Source organism: Panthera onca, chromosome A1 (genome assembly GCF_046562875.1).
Source record: "Panthera onca isolate mPanOnc1 chromosome A1, mPanOnc1 haplotype 2, whole genome shotgun sequence".
NCBI classification, from domain to species: Eukaryota; Metazoa; Chordata; class Mammalia; order Carnivora; family Felidae; genus Panthera; species Panthera onca.
Genome location: NC_138339.1, coordinates 42,136,981 through 42,151,831, shown reverse-complemented (window position 1 = coordinate 42,151,831; position 14,851 = coordinate 42,136,981). Strand labels below are relative to the sequence as shown.

General features: G+C 55.2%; 1 protein-coding gene across 2 annotated transcripts; it reads right to left on the bottom strand.

The window, feature by feature from the left end:
- Positions 1-2,570: 2,570 nt before the first annotated feature.
- On the bottom strand, positions 2,571-14,143 carry PCYOX1L (prenylcysteine oxidase 1 like). Of its 2 annotated transcripts, XM_060634655.3 has the most exons (6): positions 13,830-14,135; positions 9,925-10,131; positions 8,028-8,202; positions 6,266-6,477; positions 4,013-4,153; positions 2,571-3,528 (listed from the first exon to the last, which is right to left on the bottom strand). In XM_060634655.3, the coding sequence occupies exons 1-6, from the start codon at positions 13,915-13,917 to the stop codon at positions 2,867-2,869; spliced, it is 1,485 nt and encodes a 494-aa protein (XP_060490638.1). In that variant the 5' UTR covers positions 13,918-14,135; the 3' UTR covers positions 2,571-2,866. The 2 variants fall into 2 exon arrangements, with proteins under 2 accessions (XP_060490638.1, XP_060490640.1); XM_060634657.3 differs by lacking the exon at positions 9,925-10,131 and having other exon boundaries at positions 13,830-14,143.
- Positions 14,144-14,851: the final 708 nt, after the last annotated feature.

The window sequence follows — 14,851 nt, the reverse complement described above, 5'->3', positions numbered from 1 at the left end:
GGGATTTTGGATCTTCAGGGTCTTTCCCAGTGTTACCATTCTGCAGCTTAGGAACTTGGCCTTGGGAGCCTGGGCTGGCAGCTGGCCCTTTTTAGTCCCCTGGTTTAAAGGCAGCAGCAGGGAGCTCAGGACCTTTGGAGGTCCCAGGAGAGAGCTGGGTCTACACTGTGCCCAGGAACCTCCTTTGGTTTGAGTCTATGTGTGACTCATATTTTACACTGTCTGGTAAGAACCCCCCACTCCATGAGCATAGGGGCCTTATCTGCATATCCAGCACTCAGCACGGTGTCCAGTGCAAAAGAGTGCAGGGCTGGATGCATGAATGCATGCTGAATGCATGCATGCACGCATGCACAGAGGCCTCTAGGGGGAGCCCAAGGTTTGCCCCAGCTCCGGTTGCTCCTTCAAAGGTGTGTCAAGTGGGGTAGTGGGGTGCCTGGGTGGCTCAGTCGGTTAAACCTCCCACCTTCGCTTGGGTCATGATCTCGCGGTCCCTGAGTTCAAGCCCTGCATCGGGCTGTGTGCCCACCACTCAGAGAGCCTGGAGCCTGTTTTGGATTTTGTGTCCCCCTCTCTCTCTGACCCTCCCCCGTTCATGCTGTGTCTGTCTCAAAAATAAATAAACGTTAAAAAAATTTTTTTTAAAAATGGTGCATCGGGAGCAAGGCATTCCTCTCGCCCCTCCCATTCTTTAGCCACCCCCAGCTCTATCCTCCACCATCTCCCATACCCTCAAGTGTTCAAGTTTTGCTTAGGTCACCTGCTGTAGGGATGGAGACCCTGCAAAGAGTTTTAAATGTCCACCACACTGCCCCAGGACTACTGAGTATGAGTGTGGCCTCCTTCCTGCTCTGTTTGGCAAATTATAGGGCTGTCTCTGCAAATGCTCTCTCTTCTCCCAGAGGGCTGTGGGCCCTTGGGGGCTTCTGTCCTGGTCTGAGAAGGCTGGGGTGGGCCCTGGGGCCAAGGCTTCCTGCTGGAACTTATGATCCCATCTCCTATCTTCAGGAATCTCTGGCTTTTCCTTGCAGGCGGAGAGGTGGTGAGATCCGGTTCTCAGGTTTGGACTTGGGGAAGCAGGCCAGCTGTCAGCATGGGCACTTTGGCCTGCCTTGGTTCTGAGCTGTTCAGGCCTGTCTACCCAGATAAAGGAAGTTTCTGAAGAACCAGCCAAAGTCCCAGCTGAGGACTGGGGATCAGATGTAATTGTCCTCGTTTGCCTCTTCTGTGCGCACCTCCTTAGGGATGCAAGGGAGGGATGGTTACCAGGGACAAGGTTGAAACTGGCCTTGGTCCAATACCAATGATCATCAGTTACAATAGGACAGCCCGTGACATCTTCATTCCAAACACAGACCATGAAAGGATGTCATTACATATTGATTCCACTGGCCCTGAGAAGAGGGGGAGGGCACAGCCCCACGCTGCACGTGGTTGACAGAGTGCCTCTCTCTAACCCCCTTTCCGCATCTCCTAACTTGTAGTCTGGATAAGGCTGCTCCAGGGGAGGGACCTGACTCTTCTAAGCCAATCAGCTTCGTCTCATCCCCTGTGTCCCTATTACTGGTCTAGCAGCTGAGTCTTAAACCAATTAGCACGCGGAATTTGCTCGGTCACAGAGAATTGGTTCAGCAGGGGCCCGCTGCCCAGCTGGCCCAGAGCCGACTGTGTTCACAGTCATGCGAGACCGCTGGCCCTGGGCGCTCTTGGCAGCCATCCTTGACCAGGAGAGAAAAAACGGCGCTGGCACAGCACAGAGCTGGTGCCTGCCCTGTGCCCTGTGCCTGGACTCTCATAACCAATAAAACCTCTTTTTATTGCCGAAGCCACTTTAAGATTGGTTTTCTACTACTTCAACCAGAGGTAGAACATTCTTACCGATGTGCCAGCTTCATAATTCTTATAATAACCGACAGGTCCGTGCTACGTGCACTTTAAAGGCACCGTCTTCTTCACTGACACAACCATCACCTCAGCACAGCAAAAACAACTTCAAAGCCAATTTGGGCCTCCATCTACTTGAAGGATATTTTTGGACCACCCTCCACCACCTAGGAACCGGTATTCTTGCAAGAAAGGTCCACTGTATCACTCTTCGACCCTTGCATAATGGACACAATGGTCAACTCTTCCAGGTGCCGAGGGAAAGCTTTTCTCTTCCTATGGCCTGGTAGATTTCCCTTTTTCCACTGGATGTCAGGAAGCTCACAGCTATCCCAACAGCTCCACTGAGGTCACCATCTCTTCCTTAGGTCCTACCACAGTCACGTCTCCCGACATGCAGTGTTGTTGAGAGGCTTGGCTGGTGTCTAGTAAGTTCTCAGCTAAGCACCTCACATCTAGCAAGCGCACAGTACAGAGGAAGCTTTGATCATGTCTGATGTTTTCTGATCTTCCCTTCTACTTTATTTGTAACCGTCTGGTACCTGTATTTCATTGTAGGTATTGCCTCACACACATTTTGGGAGTAGGCAATGAAAAACAATAAAGAAATCTGGTTCATAGTTCTTTCCCCGTATTTCCTCCCAATGATCCCCGTATTCTAGTTAGAAAACCCAATCAGAAGCAGCTGGAGAGGGTGGATTTTTATTTCTTCTTAAAAAAAATAAATAAAATGAATACACAGGCTGGAATTTCCTTCCCTTCTCTCATTCTCCCCCTTAAAAAGAAGCAAACACTGTGAGAATCCTTAAGATAGAGAGGCAGAGAGCGGGCCACCTGGACCCACGCCGGAAGGAGAAGCAGCTTGACACACGAGGGGCCGGAGCGAGGCCTGGCGGGGGAGCGCAGCCTGCCCGACCGTGGCCGCTAGCGGGGGTGATCTATCGTCGGCGGGGATGGACCTTCCGGGATCTCCCCAGAGCCCTCACAGCTCAGTCTTCACCTTGTGCATCAGATCCTTCTGGTCAATCTTGTCTAGGTCCTGGTACCAGCGGTTGTAGGCCAGCAGGGCCACGTTCTTGGCAGCCACGGCCATCACCTCCACGGAGCTGGCCGCCCACTCCAGGGCATTGAGGTGGAAGAGCTGGTCGTGGAGGGCGAAGCGCGGGAGGCCGGTGTGGGAGCCATACAGGGGGTGGGCCTGCCACTCGGCCGTCTGCACCGAGTAATAGGAGCGGAAGAGGGTCTTCAGCTGGGACCGGAGGAGGGGTTTGGGGGACTGCACTCGCCAAACGGCTGCCTCCTGCGGCTGCTTCCGCCGGAAGTTGGCCGAGATGTTGACGGGACAGATGTTGTCCAGGGCACAGAAGAAGTTGGGGAAATCCGTGGTGAGGATGCTGGCAAAGGGGAAAAGCTTAGGGTCGGGGAAACCAAAGTAGGAAGAGTTGAGGTAGCCATGGACCAAGGAGACGACGGTGGGCTGGAAAGGGCCCTGGACGGCATCAATGGGCGGGTCGAAGCCTTCGAAGCTGATGGTGCTGCTGCTGTTGTCCAGGTGCAGGGGGGTGGCGATGACCACTATGTCATAGAAGTCAGAGCCATTGCCCACCTCGTTCTCATACTCTACGTAGTACAAGGGTTTCCCTTCTGGAAGGAGAGAGAATAGAGCACAAAAGTCGATTTATTTCTCGGTTTCTACCCACTGATCTCCCCCTGGGGCCTAGTGCTGAGGGGATGAGACTCCCGTGCACCTGGGCTGTCCAGATGGTGGGTCCCGAGCTTTCCATGCCGGTGTGGCTGCAGGGTGAGCACTGGACTGGGAGTCAGGAGACCTGAGCTTTGGCTCTAGCTCTGCTGTGGACTAGCTGGAGGAACCTGGGCAAGGCTGTGGCTCGAAGTCCTCCGTGGTCAAACGAACTGGGCTAGATGAAGGCAAGTCTCAGCTTTCTGGCTCTGACATCTGACTCAGGACGACAGTGCCCTCTGGCGTCACTCGGCAGTGCCAGGGCTTTCCACAGGTTTGTTGGAACCGCTCCCCCGCAGATCAAAGACCAGGGCTTAGGGGCAGAGTGGTGGAGGTGAGCACGGGTCTAGGAATGGAGTGGCCACACCCCGTGCTCTGCTCACTCACCTGTCTGTTGCAGGGTCACAGTGGTCACTGTGGCATGGATCACATTGGCCTTGGTGAGCTTCAGCAGACCGGAACAAACCAGCTTGTTGCCTCCCTCCACAGACCACAGGCTGCCCTGGGCCCCAGCGAGCGACATGGCTCCTAGGCAAAGCGGGGGAGGGCGGCCAGTGGGTTCTCAGAACCACTGGGCTGTGTGGCTGGAGAGTCCAGCACCATCCTGCCCGCCGAGCCCTCCCTCTCAGGCCCGACTTCCCCAACACGGACAATGAGAGGCAACACACACCCACAAATACAACAAACTTTACAATGCTATGAAGTCAAAATATGCTCAGGACAAGAGCCAGCTATAAAAGACCACAGATTGTAAAATTCTGTTTACACAGATCGCCCAGAAGGGGCAAATCCACAGAAACGCAGAGTGGATTTGTGGTTGCCCAGGGTTAGACGGCAGGGGGTTACTGGAGAAGTGATGGCCACGGTTATGGGATTTTCTGGAGGCCACGAGAATATTCCAAAATTGACTGGGATGATGGCTACACCACTCAAAACCATTGAATTGTTCACTTTAAATAGGTGGATTGGGGGCACCCGGCTGGTTCAGTCGGTGACTGAACTCTTGATCTCGGGGTTGTGAGTTCGAGCCCCACGTGGGGTGTAGCGATTACTTAAAAATAAAACCTTAAAAAAAAAAAAAGGGGCGAATTGTGTGGTATATGAATTGTATCTAGAAGGATACACACAAGTACTGGAAGAGGGAGCAGGACAGCCTCGCTGAGGGGACACTTGGCAGGACCTGAAGGCTGGGAGGGAGGTAACCATGCCAACAGCCAGAGGAACAGCAGCCGGGCCGTGGGAGGTACTTGCTAAATACAAACCTTTTCATTCATTTAGCCAACAAAAATGGGCTGAGTGCCTCCAATGGTCCAGGCCCTTTTCTAAGTGTTTGGGATACCCAGTAAACAAAGGAGACAGAGCTTCCCGCCCCTGGGAAGCCTACCTCCTAATGGGGAGAGATGAAAGGAGTAGATTAAATAGGCGGCTAGAAGCTGATGGCCACAGGGTAGGGGGACTGGCCCTGCTGCGGGCAGGAGTGGGGTGGCAGGGTAGCTTCCATGAAAAGGAACGTCTGCACAAAGACATGGTGGGGAGCAAGAGTTTACCAGAGAAGAATGTTCCAGGTGGAGGGAGGGCCACCCAAAAGCCCCAAGACAGGGGTGTGTCTGGAACGCTGGAGGCATGAAAAGGAAGCCGGAGTGGTTGGAGCAGGGATGAATGAGCAGGTAGGTGGTGGGGCCCAGGCCAGGAGGTGCTTTGAAGGCCACTGGAAGGGCTCTGGGTTTTACTTGAAGGCAAGCGGGAGCCCTTAACAGAGTTTTACACATAGGCCTGACATGATGTGTCTTTTGTTTTAAAAGGATCCTGCAGCTGATGTATCGAGAAGAGCCCGCAGGGGGAAGGGGGCAGGAGGGCAGGGAGAGGGACCTGGCGGGAGACCTGTAGTAATCCAGGTCAGGGAGGAAATGGCGGTGGGAAGCAGCCAGACCCTGGATATATGCGGAAGGCAAAGCAGATGAGATTTCTTGACATACCATGTGGTGGATATGAGAGAAAGAACGAGTCAAGGTTTTGGCTGGAGCCACACAGAGGAGCTACTACCAACCAAGCTGGGAAGACCGCAGGGGAGGCGGGCTTGAGGGGAAGGGTCAGGCGTTCAGGTCTGGCCACGCTGAGTGCCCGCCAGGCCTCCCAGTGGAGGCACCTGGTGAATGTGCAGTCCTGGAGGGAGGTCTGGGCTGGAGGTCATGCTCGGGAGCCAGCGGGTGGAAGCGTGAGTGGTCGAGAAGAGGACCATGAACCTGAACCTTCCATGTCAGCAGCCTAGGAGGAGGGATGGACCCAGCCTGCGCAGGGCACGTCGTGCACATGCCCCCTGGCCCCAGTAACGAGCTGGGGAGGGGAGACACGCTGACGGAGGAGTACCCGGGGGCTCCGAGGCCCCAGTGGGGCAGTTCCTGAAACTCAGTGGTCGAAACACACTGGACCTTAGCTTTCCTTTCGCCATCTGAGAAGTGGGGTGAACACTATCTCCTGCCAGCCTGGAGGACTGACGGCCAGAATCAAATAGGGTTGAGGCAATAAGGTGCTTAGGCAACCAGGCCTGGTAAAAGTGAGGCTATTACGGGGAGCCCAGCCCCTTCCGGGCGCTGTGGGCCAGGGGAAGGACAGGAGGCAGGCCGAGGGCCAGAGGCTCACCGGCAAAGGCAGGCATCGCCGCGGACTGGCCGTAGCTGGCCCGCAGGACTGCAGAGACGACGTCGTCGATGAAGCGCTGAGTGACGCCCACCTGGAGCAGGGACTCGGCCACAGAGCGCTGGGTCATGTTGACGAAGGCAGACTCGCCCAGCGAGTAGAGCAGCTCCTCCACGCCTGAGAAGGCGTAACCATGGGCCTGGTACTTATAGATCCTGGAAGACACGCAGAGGAGCCCTTGTGCCGAAAGGCCTTCTGGCTGACTGCCCACTGCTGGCTCACTGCACCCGAGAGCCCCAGCAGGGACCTGCCCCTCCTCTCCGTGTAGGGGGGAGAGAAGGCTGATTACTCGGCCCGTTTGCTGACTCTGACGGTCCTTTCCCAGCCACAGCGACAGTGCAGAGGGTGGGGCGGATACCCTGGAATCCCACTAGACCTGGCTTCACATCACGGCTCTGCTAAATGACGACTCCGGCACCCCTGTGAGGGCACAGCCCACTTCTCACTTGGGGGGCGACTGCCGGGCAGTGTGGGCCACAGCCCGCCCCCACAGATGCTGCCCCGTCTGCAGCGGCTTTGGCTCTGTGCTGGCTTCTGGGGCCACACTGGACCCGATGGCGCCTGTCTCACGCCAACGTGCTCTGTGCTAGCCCAGACTGGCCTCCCGTCCGGCTCCATCCAACAGGCTCTCACGCAGCCCCGAGCTTCCGTCTCGTCCCTCCACATCTCCCCCCCTCCCGGTCTCAGGGACTAGTGGTTGCTGGGACTCATCTGCTGGTACTGGTCCTCGAAACGCTGCCTCTGCCTGGGCTGCTTTGTAACCGTGTTGACTCTGATCGTCAATGGGACGTCCAGACAGAGTTCCTCTCCCGCGAAAGAAAAAACTCAGCGTTGTCAGTTTGGGCAAAATTGACGGGGGAGAGAAACAGAAGAAATAAGAGGGGTAAGGACATAACCTTTGGGGGACACCTGGAAAATATAAGAAGTGCCATGAAGGGCGTAGCTGAGGAGGTGGGGAAAGTGGAGGAGGCCAGGGGGCCACCTTGAATGACCACATCTGGGCGAGGAGGCGGGGAGGACATACAGGGGAGAGCTGGGGTGCCAACCGCCAAGTGGGTGAACTGTGGGAAGTGGACAGAGTGACACTGGACCACTTGTCCTCATTATCTGAAGGGGCTGGGGAGGAGACTGGGACCCAGGGAGGAGGGAAGTGGTGAAAAAAGGAGGCTGTTCTAGATGGGGAAACTGGGGGACAGCAGGGCTTGTAAGTGGGTGGCCCACAGGCTGCGTGAGGCCTATACATGCTTCATTTCGCTTATTTATAAGATGAATTGGTTGCATGTATTGAAAAACCAGATTTCACACATAACTCTGGGTTTCTAGCTTCTTCCAAAAAACTGGAAGATCTCGCCACATGAGGTCAGCATTGCCACACGGCCACACCTGGCTGCCCCCTTCGGTGGGGCCTTGCTCCTCAGGGCACCTGCTCCCTCCTCTTCTCTGCCCCCTCTCTATTGCACTCATTCACATCCCTGGTGCGCCCCCTGCAGGTGGCTGTATTTGCAATCCAGGCTCTTAGTTCATCATCAGTTCAGCGGAGGGAAGAAGGGACACCAGAGACCCATCCCTGCACTGTGCGGGGCTCTCACACGCGTGCAAGGAAGTCCCTTTTCCTTCTCGACAATTTACAGTCCAGCTGGGTCCCTCCCCGTCTCTCTTCCTCCCTCCCTCCAGAAGGCCTTGCCTGCAGCCTGCCATGCCGTACCTCATGAACTTCTCCATGACCTCCTCCACCCACATCTGCAGCCTCAGGAAGCTGATGCCGTAGTGCCACCAGAGGCGGAAGAGGTTCAGCAGGTACCAGTCCGTCTCTTCCAGCACGAAGTGCTCCCCGCTGAAGATGGCGCTCCTGCCCACCACCTCTCGCCGGTGCCTCAGCCCTGAGGGAGACAGGGAGGAGCCCCTCAGGTCCCTCTCACGGGGCCCCCAAGGAGATCTAGCGGTGCCTGAAGCAAAACGCAGGGTCCTCCTGAAGGATGCAAACGGACGGGCTCCATTAAAGGGAATATGAACGCTACAGTTTGTTCATCTCTGCTGCTTGTTTAAAACAGTGAACGAGGGGCGCCCGGGTGGCTCAGTCGGTTAAGCGTCCCACTTCGGCTCAGGTCACGATCTCGCGGTCCATGAGTTCGAGCCCCCGTCTGAGTGCTGACAGCTCAGAGCTTGGAGCCCGCTTCGGATTCTGTGTCTCCCTCTCTCTCTGCCCCTCCCCCGTTTGTGCTCTGTCTCTCTCTGTCTCAAAAATAAACATTAAAAAATAAATAAATAAAACAGTAAATGAATGCACTGGGCTGGCTAGTCAATAAAGACGTGACAATGTAAATAATATGCCAGTTCAGTTTTTTTTTTTTTTCCCCCACAGGGATCCACTCAGTCATGAGGGACGGAAATTCAGATGTCATCCCGGAATGTCCAGGGGCTGGACAGCTGCAGGGCTTGCTCTCGGACGGTGGCCTTGGGCACCAAGACCGCCCGGAAGGACTCACGGCTCTTTGCAAGCTTCCACATGCTACAGCTCACAGAGCCCTGAGACCTAAGCATCTCACTTTATCCTCTCTCAGCCTGGGAAGAGGCAGAACAGGTGACAGCATCCCAGTTAAAGACGCAGAAACCGAGGCTTAGAGGTTATAGACCTGCCCCAAGCCACAGGTTTTTGTACATTTCCCTCCTACTCCTGTCCCCGAGCCACTAAGTTCCCCCATCCCAAGGGCAACATTCCTTCAGCATCCTCCCAGAGATATTTTCTGCAAACGCTCATACGTGTATATATCTAGGGGGTTCTTCCTCCTCCCCCCCCCCCCCCACACACTGCTCTGCACCATCCTGACGTACTGTGTCTTGTAGACTGTTCTATAGTTGGGCATAAAGGACTTCCTCAATCTGCCTGCTGAACAGTCTGCTGGCTACTTAATATTTACTCTCAGACCCCAGTGGGTGGGCACGTGGGATATTTTCAACCTTTTGCTACTACAAACAACACTGTAATGAATAACCCTGTGTGCATGCCATTTAGCACATCTTCAAGTATACCTGCAGGATCCCTTCTGGGAAGCCGAGTTTGTGCGTCCAACAGTGTATGTCTTTGTGGCTTTGCTACATGCTGCTGGGGTTGAATCCAGCTCTCTTACTCATTAGCTGCGGGGCCCCAGCCAAGGTGTAGACACCCTCTGAGCCTCCGTTTCCTCAGGAGATACAACCCCGGTCTTGCAGGAGGGAGGACTGGAGGTGAGGTAATGCCTACACACCGCCTAGAAGGATGTTGGTTACCTGGCAAGCACACAGCATGTGGAAGCCATTATGTCATTATGTCATGTCATGTGGAAGCCATAAGTCATTATGGCTATTGAGAGGCAGCAAATTGAAAGGGAAGGAAACTGGCCTGGGAGTCCAACCTGTGCTCTCATCCGGGCTCTGCAACTAACTCACGGCGTAACCTCAGGCAAGTGCCTTCCCCTCCCTGGTCTCAGCTGCTCCATCTGTAAAATGAGGAGACTGGGCTACGTGACCTTCCGGCCTTGACCTTTGGGGCAATCTGGAAAGAGCCCAAAGGCTGCTGCCAGCCTCGGGCGCTGTGTGCTGGAGCCCCGGGACGGTGCACTCACCCAGCTGCTTGACGAAGTCCTGCATGTGCAGGCTCAGGGAGTGGAAGGAGGCGGCCCCGCTCTCATAGTGCTGCTTGTTGACTGAGATGGTGGCCAGGCGGCCGCCCACGGTCCCCTTCTCGAACACGTCGATCTGCACCCGGGGGCCGAAGTGCTGCTGGAGGAAATGGGCCACGGCAGAGCCCCCGATCCCGGCCCCCACCACGGCTGTCAGCAGGCCCGGGAGACAGATGAGGGGAGAGACAGAGAGCAAGGCCGTGAGGATACAGGTGCCACCCTCGCGGCCTCCTGGGTGGTGGCTCCCAGGCCCTTGCGTTTCATCGGCTTATGCCATCTCAAAAAGGAAATCTGCAGGCTAGTGTTTAGTAAAGCTATCAAAAAAGAGCAAAGGACAACCTGAAAACTGTCACCTAGTAACCCTCTTTTTGTCATGAAAGGGACACCTTGGCAGCACAAAGAGCAGGAAAGAAATCTCAAAATTCTGGAGGATCATTTAAAGAGAATACATTTAATCTTACACAAACTCGTTATATTGTCCCCGTTTTTATTTCACTATGAATTGGTGAAAACTTGGTCACTGACAGGTACTGTTAGGTTAGAACACTGTTTGGAAACTCAACCCAGGGGTCGGCAAACTACAGCCCATGGGCCAAATCCAGGCCCACGCCTGTTTTTGCAAATAAAGTTTTATCAGAACACAGCCACACTCTCTGTAGTGGGTCTATGGCTGCTTTCATGCTATGGTGGCAGGCCTAAACTATTTATTCTCTGGCCCTTTCCTGAAGACATCAGCCAACGACTGGTCTAATGCAACCTACCACCTGGCACTTAAATCTCTTTTACATCTGTGTTTGCCAAGACTGGAATACACCCTGTGACGGGTTGCTCACTACCATGCCGGGCACTGTATACCGGTCTGGAGTCTTGCTCCAAAGTTTCGGCTCTGGGGTCTTTCTGGATCTTATCGTGTGCTGTCTTTCCTATGCCTCCTGCCTTCCTGCTATTTCTAAACTTGGTTCATATGCCATGAGTGTTCTCATCCGAGTCACTGATAAAAACGTTTCACTGGCAACGTGGGCTCTGAGGTGCTCCTAGGAACCACGGTCCAGGCAGATCCTAATCTCGATGCTAATACTGAATAGCACGGTGCAAAGCCAGCAGAGCAGCTGTGAGGCTATGGCACTGGATAGCCACACTACCCACAATGTTTGCCCACCACGTATCTGAGACACAGGTTTCCTCTCATCTGACAGTTGTGGAACTCGGTCCAAAAAGAAAGTGAGACAAATCTGGTGTGATCTGTCCTCACTAGACCCGTGTTGGACCCATGACGGACCACCAGCTCCTGTCAAGAAGGCAAAACTACAGGGTTCTTTATGATCTGGCCTCCACGGCCTTACTCCCCGCCCCACCGCCCAACACTCCACCTTCTTGTCTGCCTTGACTTGCCTGTCTCACACTTGTGCCTTTGCCTGCGCTGCTCAGGAAAGCTGTCACCTTTCACCTCGCTGCTTCTGTGGCCCCCGCCTGTAATTGTAGCTTGGCTTGCCGGGCTCACCGCAGACAAGTCAGGTGTCACTCCCACATATCCCTGCAGCACACGTTCCTACCCTGGGGCTCGCCCTTGCACATTATCCTCCACTCTCCTCGTTTAAGGACCGGGCGCGGCTCACTATGCCCCCAGATCCTGGCAGGCGGTAAAGCTAAGGATTTGCTGCATCTTGAAAATAACAAACCACTTCCTCCTTTCCAGTATTGACAAAACCATTTTCAAGAATGCCCTTAACCTTTACAAAGCGGTGTGCTCCCTTCCCCTCCATTTGCGACGGAGTCCCAGATTACCCATTTTTCAGAGGAACTACTCTCACGAGGCCTGGAAGCTGCCCACAGGGCTATAGGGAAGCAGAAGAGCTCACCCCATCGAGAACCAGCTCATCCAACCCCCACAACCTGACGCCCACTCTCTAGTCCATGATAAGATGTGCTGGGGCACAAGCGAATCAAGCAAGGCTTTTGTCCTCCTGAGCTCATGCAGGGAGTGGGCAGACAGACTCATGGACAATGAGCTAGGACAACGTGTGACCAAGTGAAGCAACAGGGTTCCAGGGAATCCTGAAGAGGAAGCAGTGAATTCTGCCTGAGGATATGGAGACCAGGCTCCATAGGGGAAATAACGTTTGGACAGTCGTTTGCCAGGCAGCAGAAACACTCTCCACAGCGACATGGGCATGTGGAACTGGGCGGGGGGGGGGGTCGGGGGTGAGGCGTTTAAAAGGTCCAAAGCCACACTGAGGTATTCAGATTTGACCTCCCAGCAGTCCGAGGGTGAAGCCCTCCTCACAGGAAGTTTCCTCATTCTCATGTGTAGAGTCCAAATCACCAAGGGCGAAGTCAAGCTTTTGTCAGACAGCTAAGGACAGTCAAAAAAGCTATGGGGCATCTTGGCATTGCCCAGCGTCCTGCCCTGGGTGACCTCTGGGGCCAGGTGGGCAGGGCCAGCTGGAAAGACTCAGCGAACTCTGCTGCCCACTTTTGAGAGATGGGGGAGGGCCCCGCACCTCCAGAGACGGCCTGCCTGACTTCCCCATCTTTCGAAGCCTGGCTCAAAATCCACCTCTAGCTCTCAGGATTTCTCTCTCCCCTCTAGCTCTCAGGATTTCTCTCTCCCCAGAAAGCCCTAAACTCTCAGTCCTGGCAGGCTTGTCTGTCTTACCTCTTCATGGCCTGAGCCGTGGTTTTGTAATCCAAAGGAGCCTTAGCCCTGTCCTGGCCCAGTAAGTCTGTGGTGCTCCCGCGGGACATGCTTCCCTGCCAACAAGGGTACAGAGAGGGCAGCTTCATGGAGTAGGGCTCTGTCCCCCCCCCCCCCCCCCCCAGAAGCCTAGCATCTCTGCCTGTGGGAATTTTATATGTGAGGGAGCTTGAACATCTTTGGGAGTCATATAGAGTTAAAGTGACAACTGTGACGAGAAATAAACTGCAAACAAATAGGGAACTCGAGCCAGTGATATGCACGATGGGAGTATTTAGCATGGTGCCCCGATGTCCGCGATTTATTTTGAAATGCATCAAGATGTAGGACCCGTTAACGGGTGGGTGATAATTAGGTAATGATGCAAGTACGGTAGCAGTTTGCTACTGGCAGAATCTTGGTGGCGAGCACAGAGATGATCACTGTATATCCAGTTATTTCAACTTTGCCCGTGTTCGAAATTTTTCAAAATGAAACATTGTAATAAAAACCAAGATGACTGCTGTTAAAAGTTCTTCCCTGTCGTCCAACAAATCTATCTCCACTAGATCTACCACGGGCTCGGTCTCCTAGTCTCCCTGAGGTTTTGGCTTAGATGTTACTCCTAGGAAGCCTCCAGAGGCCTCCCAGAGGCCTGAAGGGGTGGGTGGAAATGCTCTCCCTATCAGGGTACCTTCTCGGCCTTACCACCGACTTCCCTGTATTGCGCCGTCTCTCCTCCAGACAGGAGCTACGGAGCACTGTGCCTGCTACACTGACGGCCCTCAATAAGCCTTCATTCATGAATGACATCACCCAGACCGAGTCCTCTCTGTCATCCATCGGGGCACCTGGCAAAGAGCCAGGTCCACCGTAGATGCTTAATGTCCGTGGACCTTCTGGTGAGATCTGTGGCCAGTCCTGCCCCGAGCCTCTTTTCCAGCCCCAGGCAGGCGTCGCCACATGCCCACGCCACCCGGGATCAGCACCTTGCCCGCCGGTCCCCTTCTTCGCCCACTCTCAGTCCCTCGCCTCTTCCCCAGCCAGCTCCTCTCCGGAAGACCCCTCCCTCGCCCAGTTTCCCTCCCCTTCCCCCACCCGGCAGCTCCCCGCTGCTATCCCTTTTCCCTCGCAGCCCTCCCCCGCGCAGCCCCCCACCCTGTCCTTCCCGCACCGATTTTGCTGGGCCGGGCATCTCCGCCTGTGGCGGCGGCGGCCAGGAGCGCGGCCAGCGCGGCGAGGAGCCGGGCAGCGCGGGCCATGGCGGGCGGCGATCCGGGCTGCACGCCGGGGTTCGGTCGCTCGCGGGTTGGCGCTGGGCTCGCCGCCCCGCCCCGGCGCCCCACTGGCTGTTCCGCCTTCAGCCCGCCGGTCACAGCCTCTCATTGGGCGAGCGGCCGTCTTTCTCCAGCAAGAGGCCCTCATTAGCTGTATCCCTCTCGGGCAGGCTCTGTCATTAGCAGCTTCCCCGTCCCGCCTCCTCGATGCGGCTTCCTCATTGGCTGGCTCGTCCTGCCCACGCGCAGGTGTGCGCGCTTCGACCATACAGCATCAGGACCAGGGCCCCACTGCGGAGGACCCTGATGGGAGGGAGACCCGAAGCTCTGACCGCCTCGGTTCAAGCCCAGCCGCTGCGAGTTACTAGCTCTCTAACGTGCCTTCTCTGTGTCTCATTCGGTTTCCCTGTTCTGCCTTTCTAAGTGGTTGTGACAATCACGTGAGATAAGGGACGTGATCCCGCTCGGCAGTGTCTGCAAGTGCAGCAAATTGCTGACCAGGCGTGCAGCCATGGTGGCCAGGCGCTACCCGCTGCATGCGTGGAAACGAGCCAGATGCTTTCGAGACTGCTGTTACCGACGTGTATTTGCAGTTTCTACATACAGTTTGTATCTCTGCCTTCTACTTAAACAAAGGCGCGGGGGCGCCTGGGTGGTTCGTTCTGTTGAGCGACCGACTTCAGCTCAAGTCATGATCTCCTGGCTCCTGAGTTAAGACCCCTGTTGGGCCCAGTGCAGACAGCTCAGAGCCTGGAATCTGCTTTGGAATCTGTGACCGCCCCCCCCCCCCCCCCGCCCCTCCCCTGTTAATGCTCTGTCTCTGTCTCTCTCTCAAAAAAGAAATATTTTAAAAAGTTAAAAAAAAAAAAAAAAAAAGGGAAAGATTTCATCCAGTCTCTTCTCAGGGGGAGGAAAGGTA

Excerpts from the sequence above, each read along its gene's own strand:
- PCYOX1L (XM_060634655.3), bottom strand. The coding sequence starts at position 13,917 with ATGGCCCGCGCTGCCCGGCTCCTCGCCGCGCTGGCCGCGCTCCTGGCC. Across the intron at positions 10,132-13,829 it reads TGCCCGGCCCAGCAAAATCG|CCGTGGTGGGGGCCGGGATC; the intron begins GTGCGGGAAGGA and ends GCCTGCTGACAG. Across the intron at positions 4,154-6,265 it reads GGCGATGCCTGCCTTTGCCG|GAGCCATGTCGCTCGCTGGG; the intron begins GTGAGCCTCTGG and ends CGCTTTGCCTAG.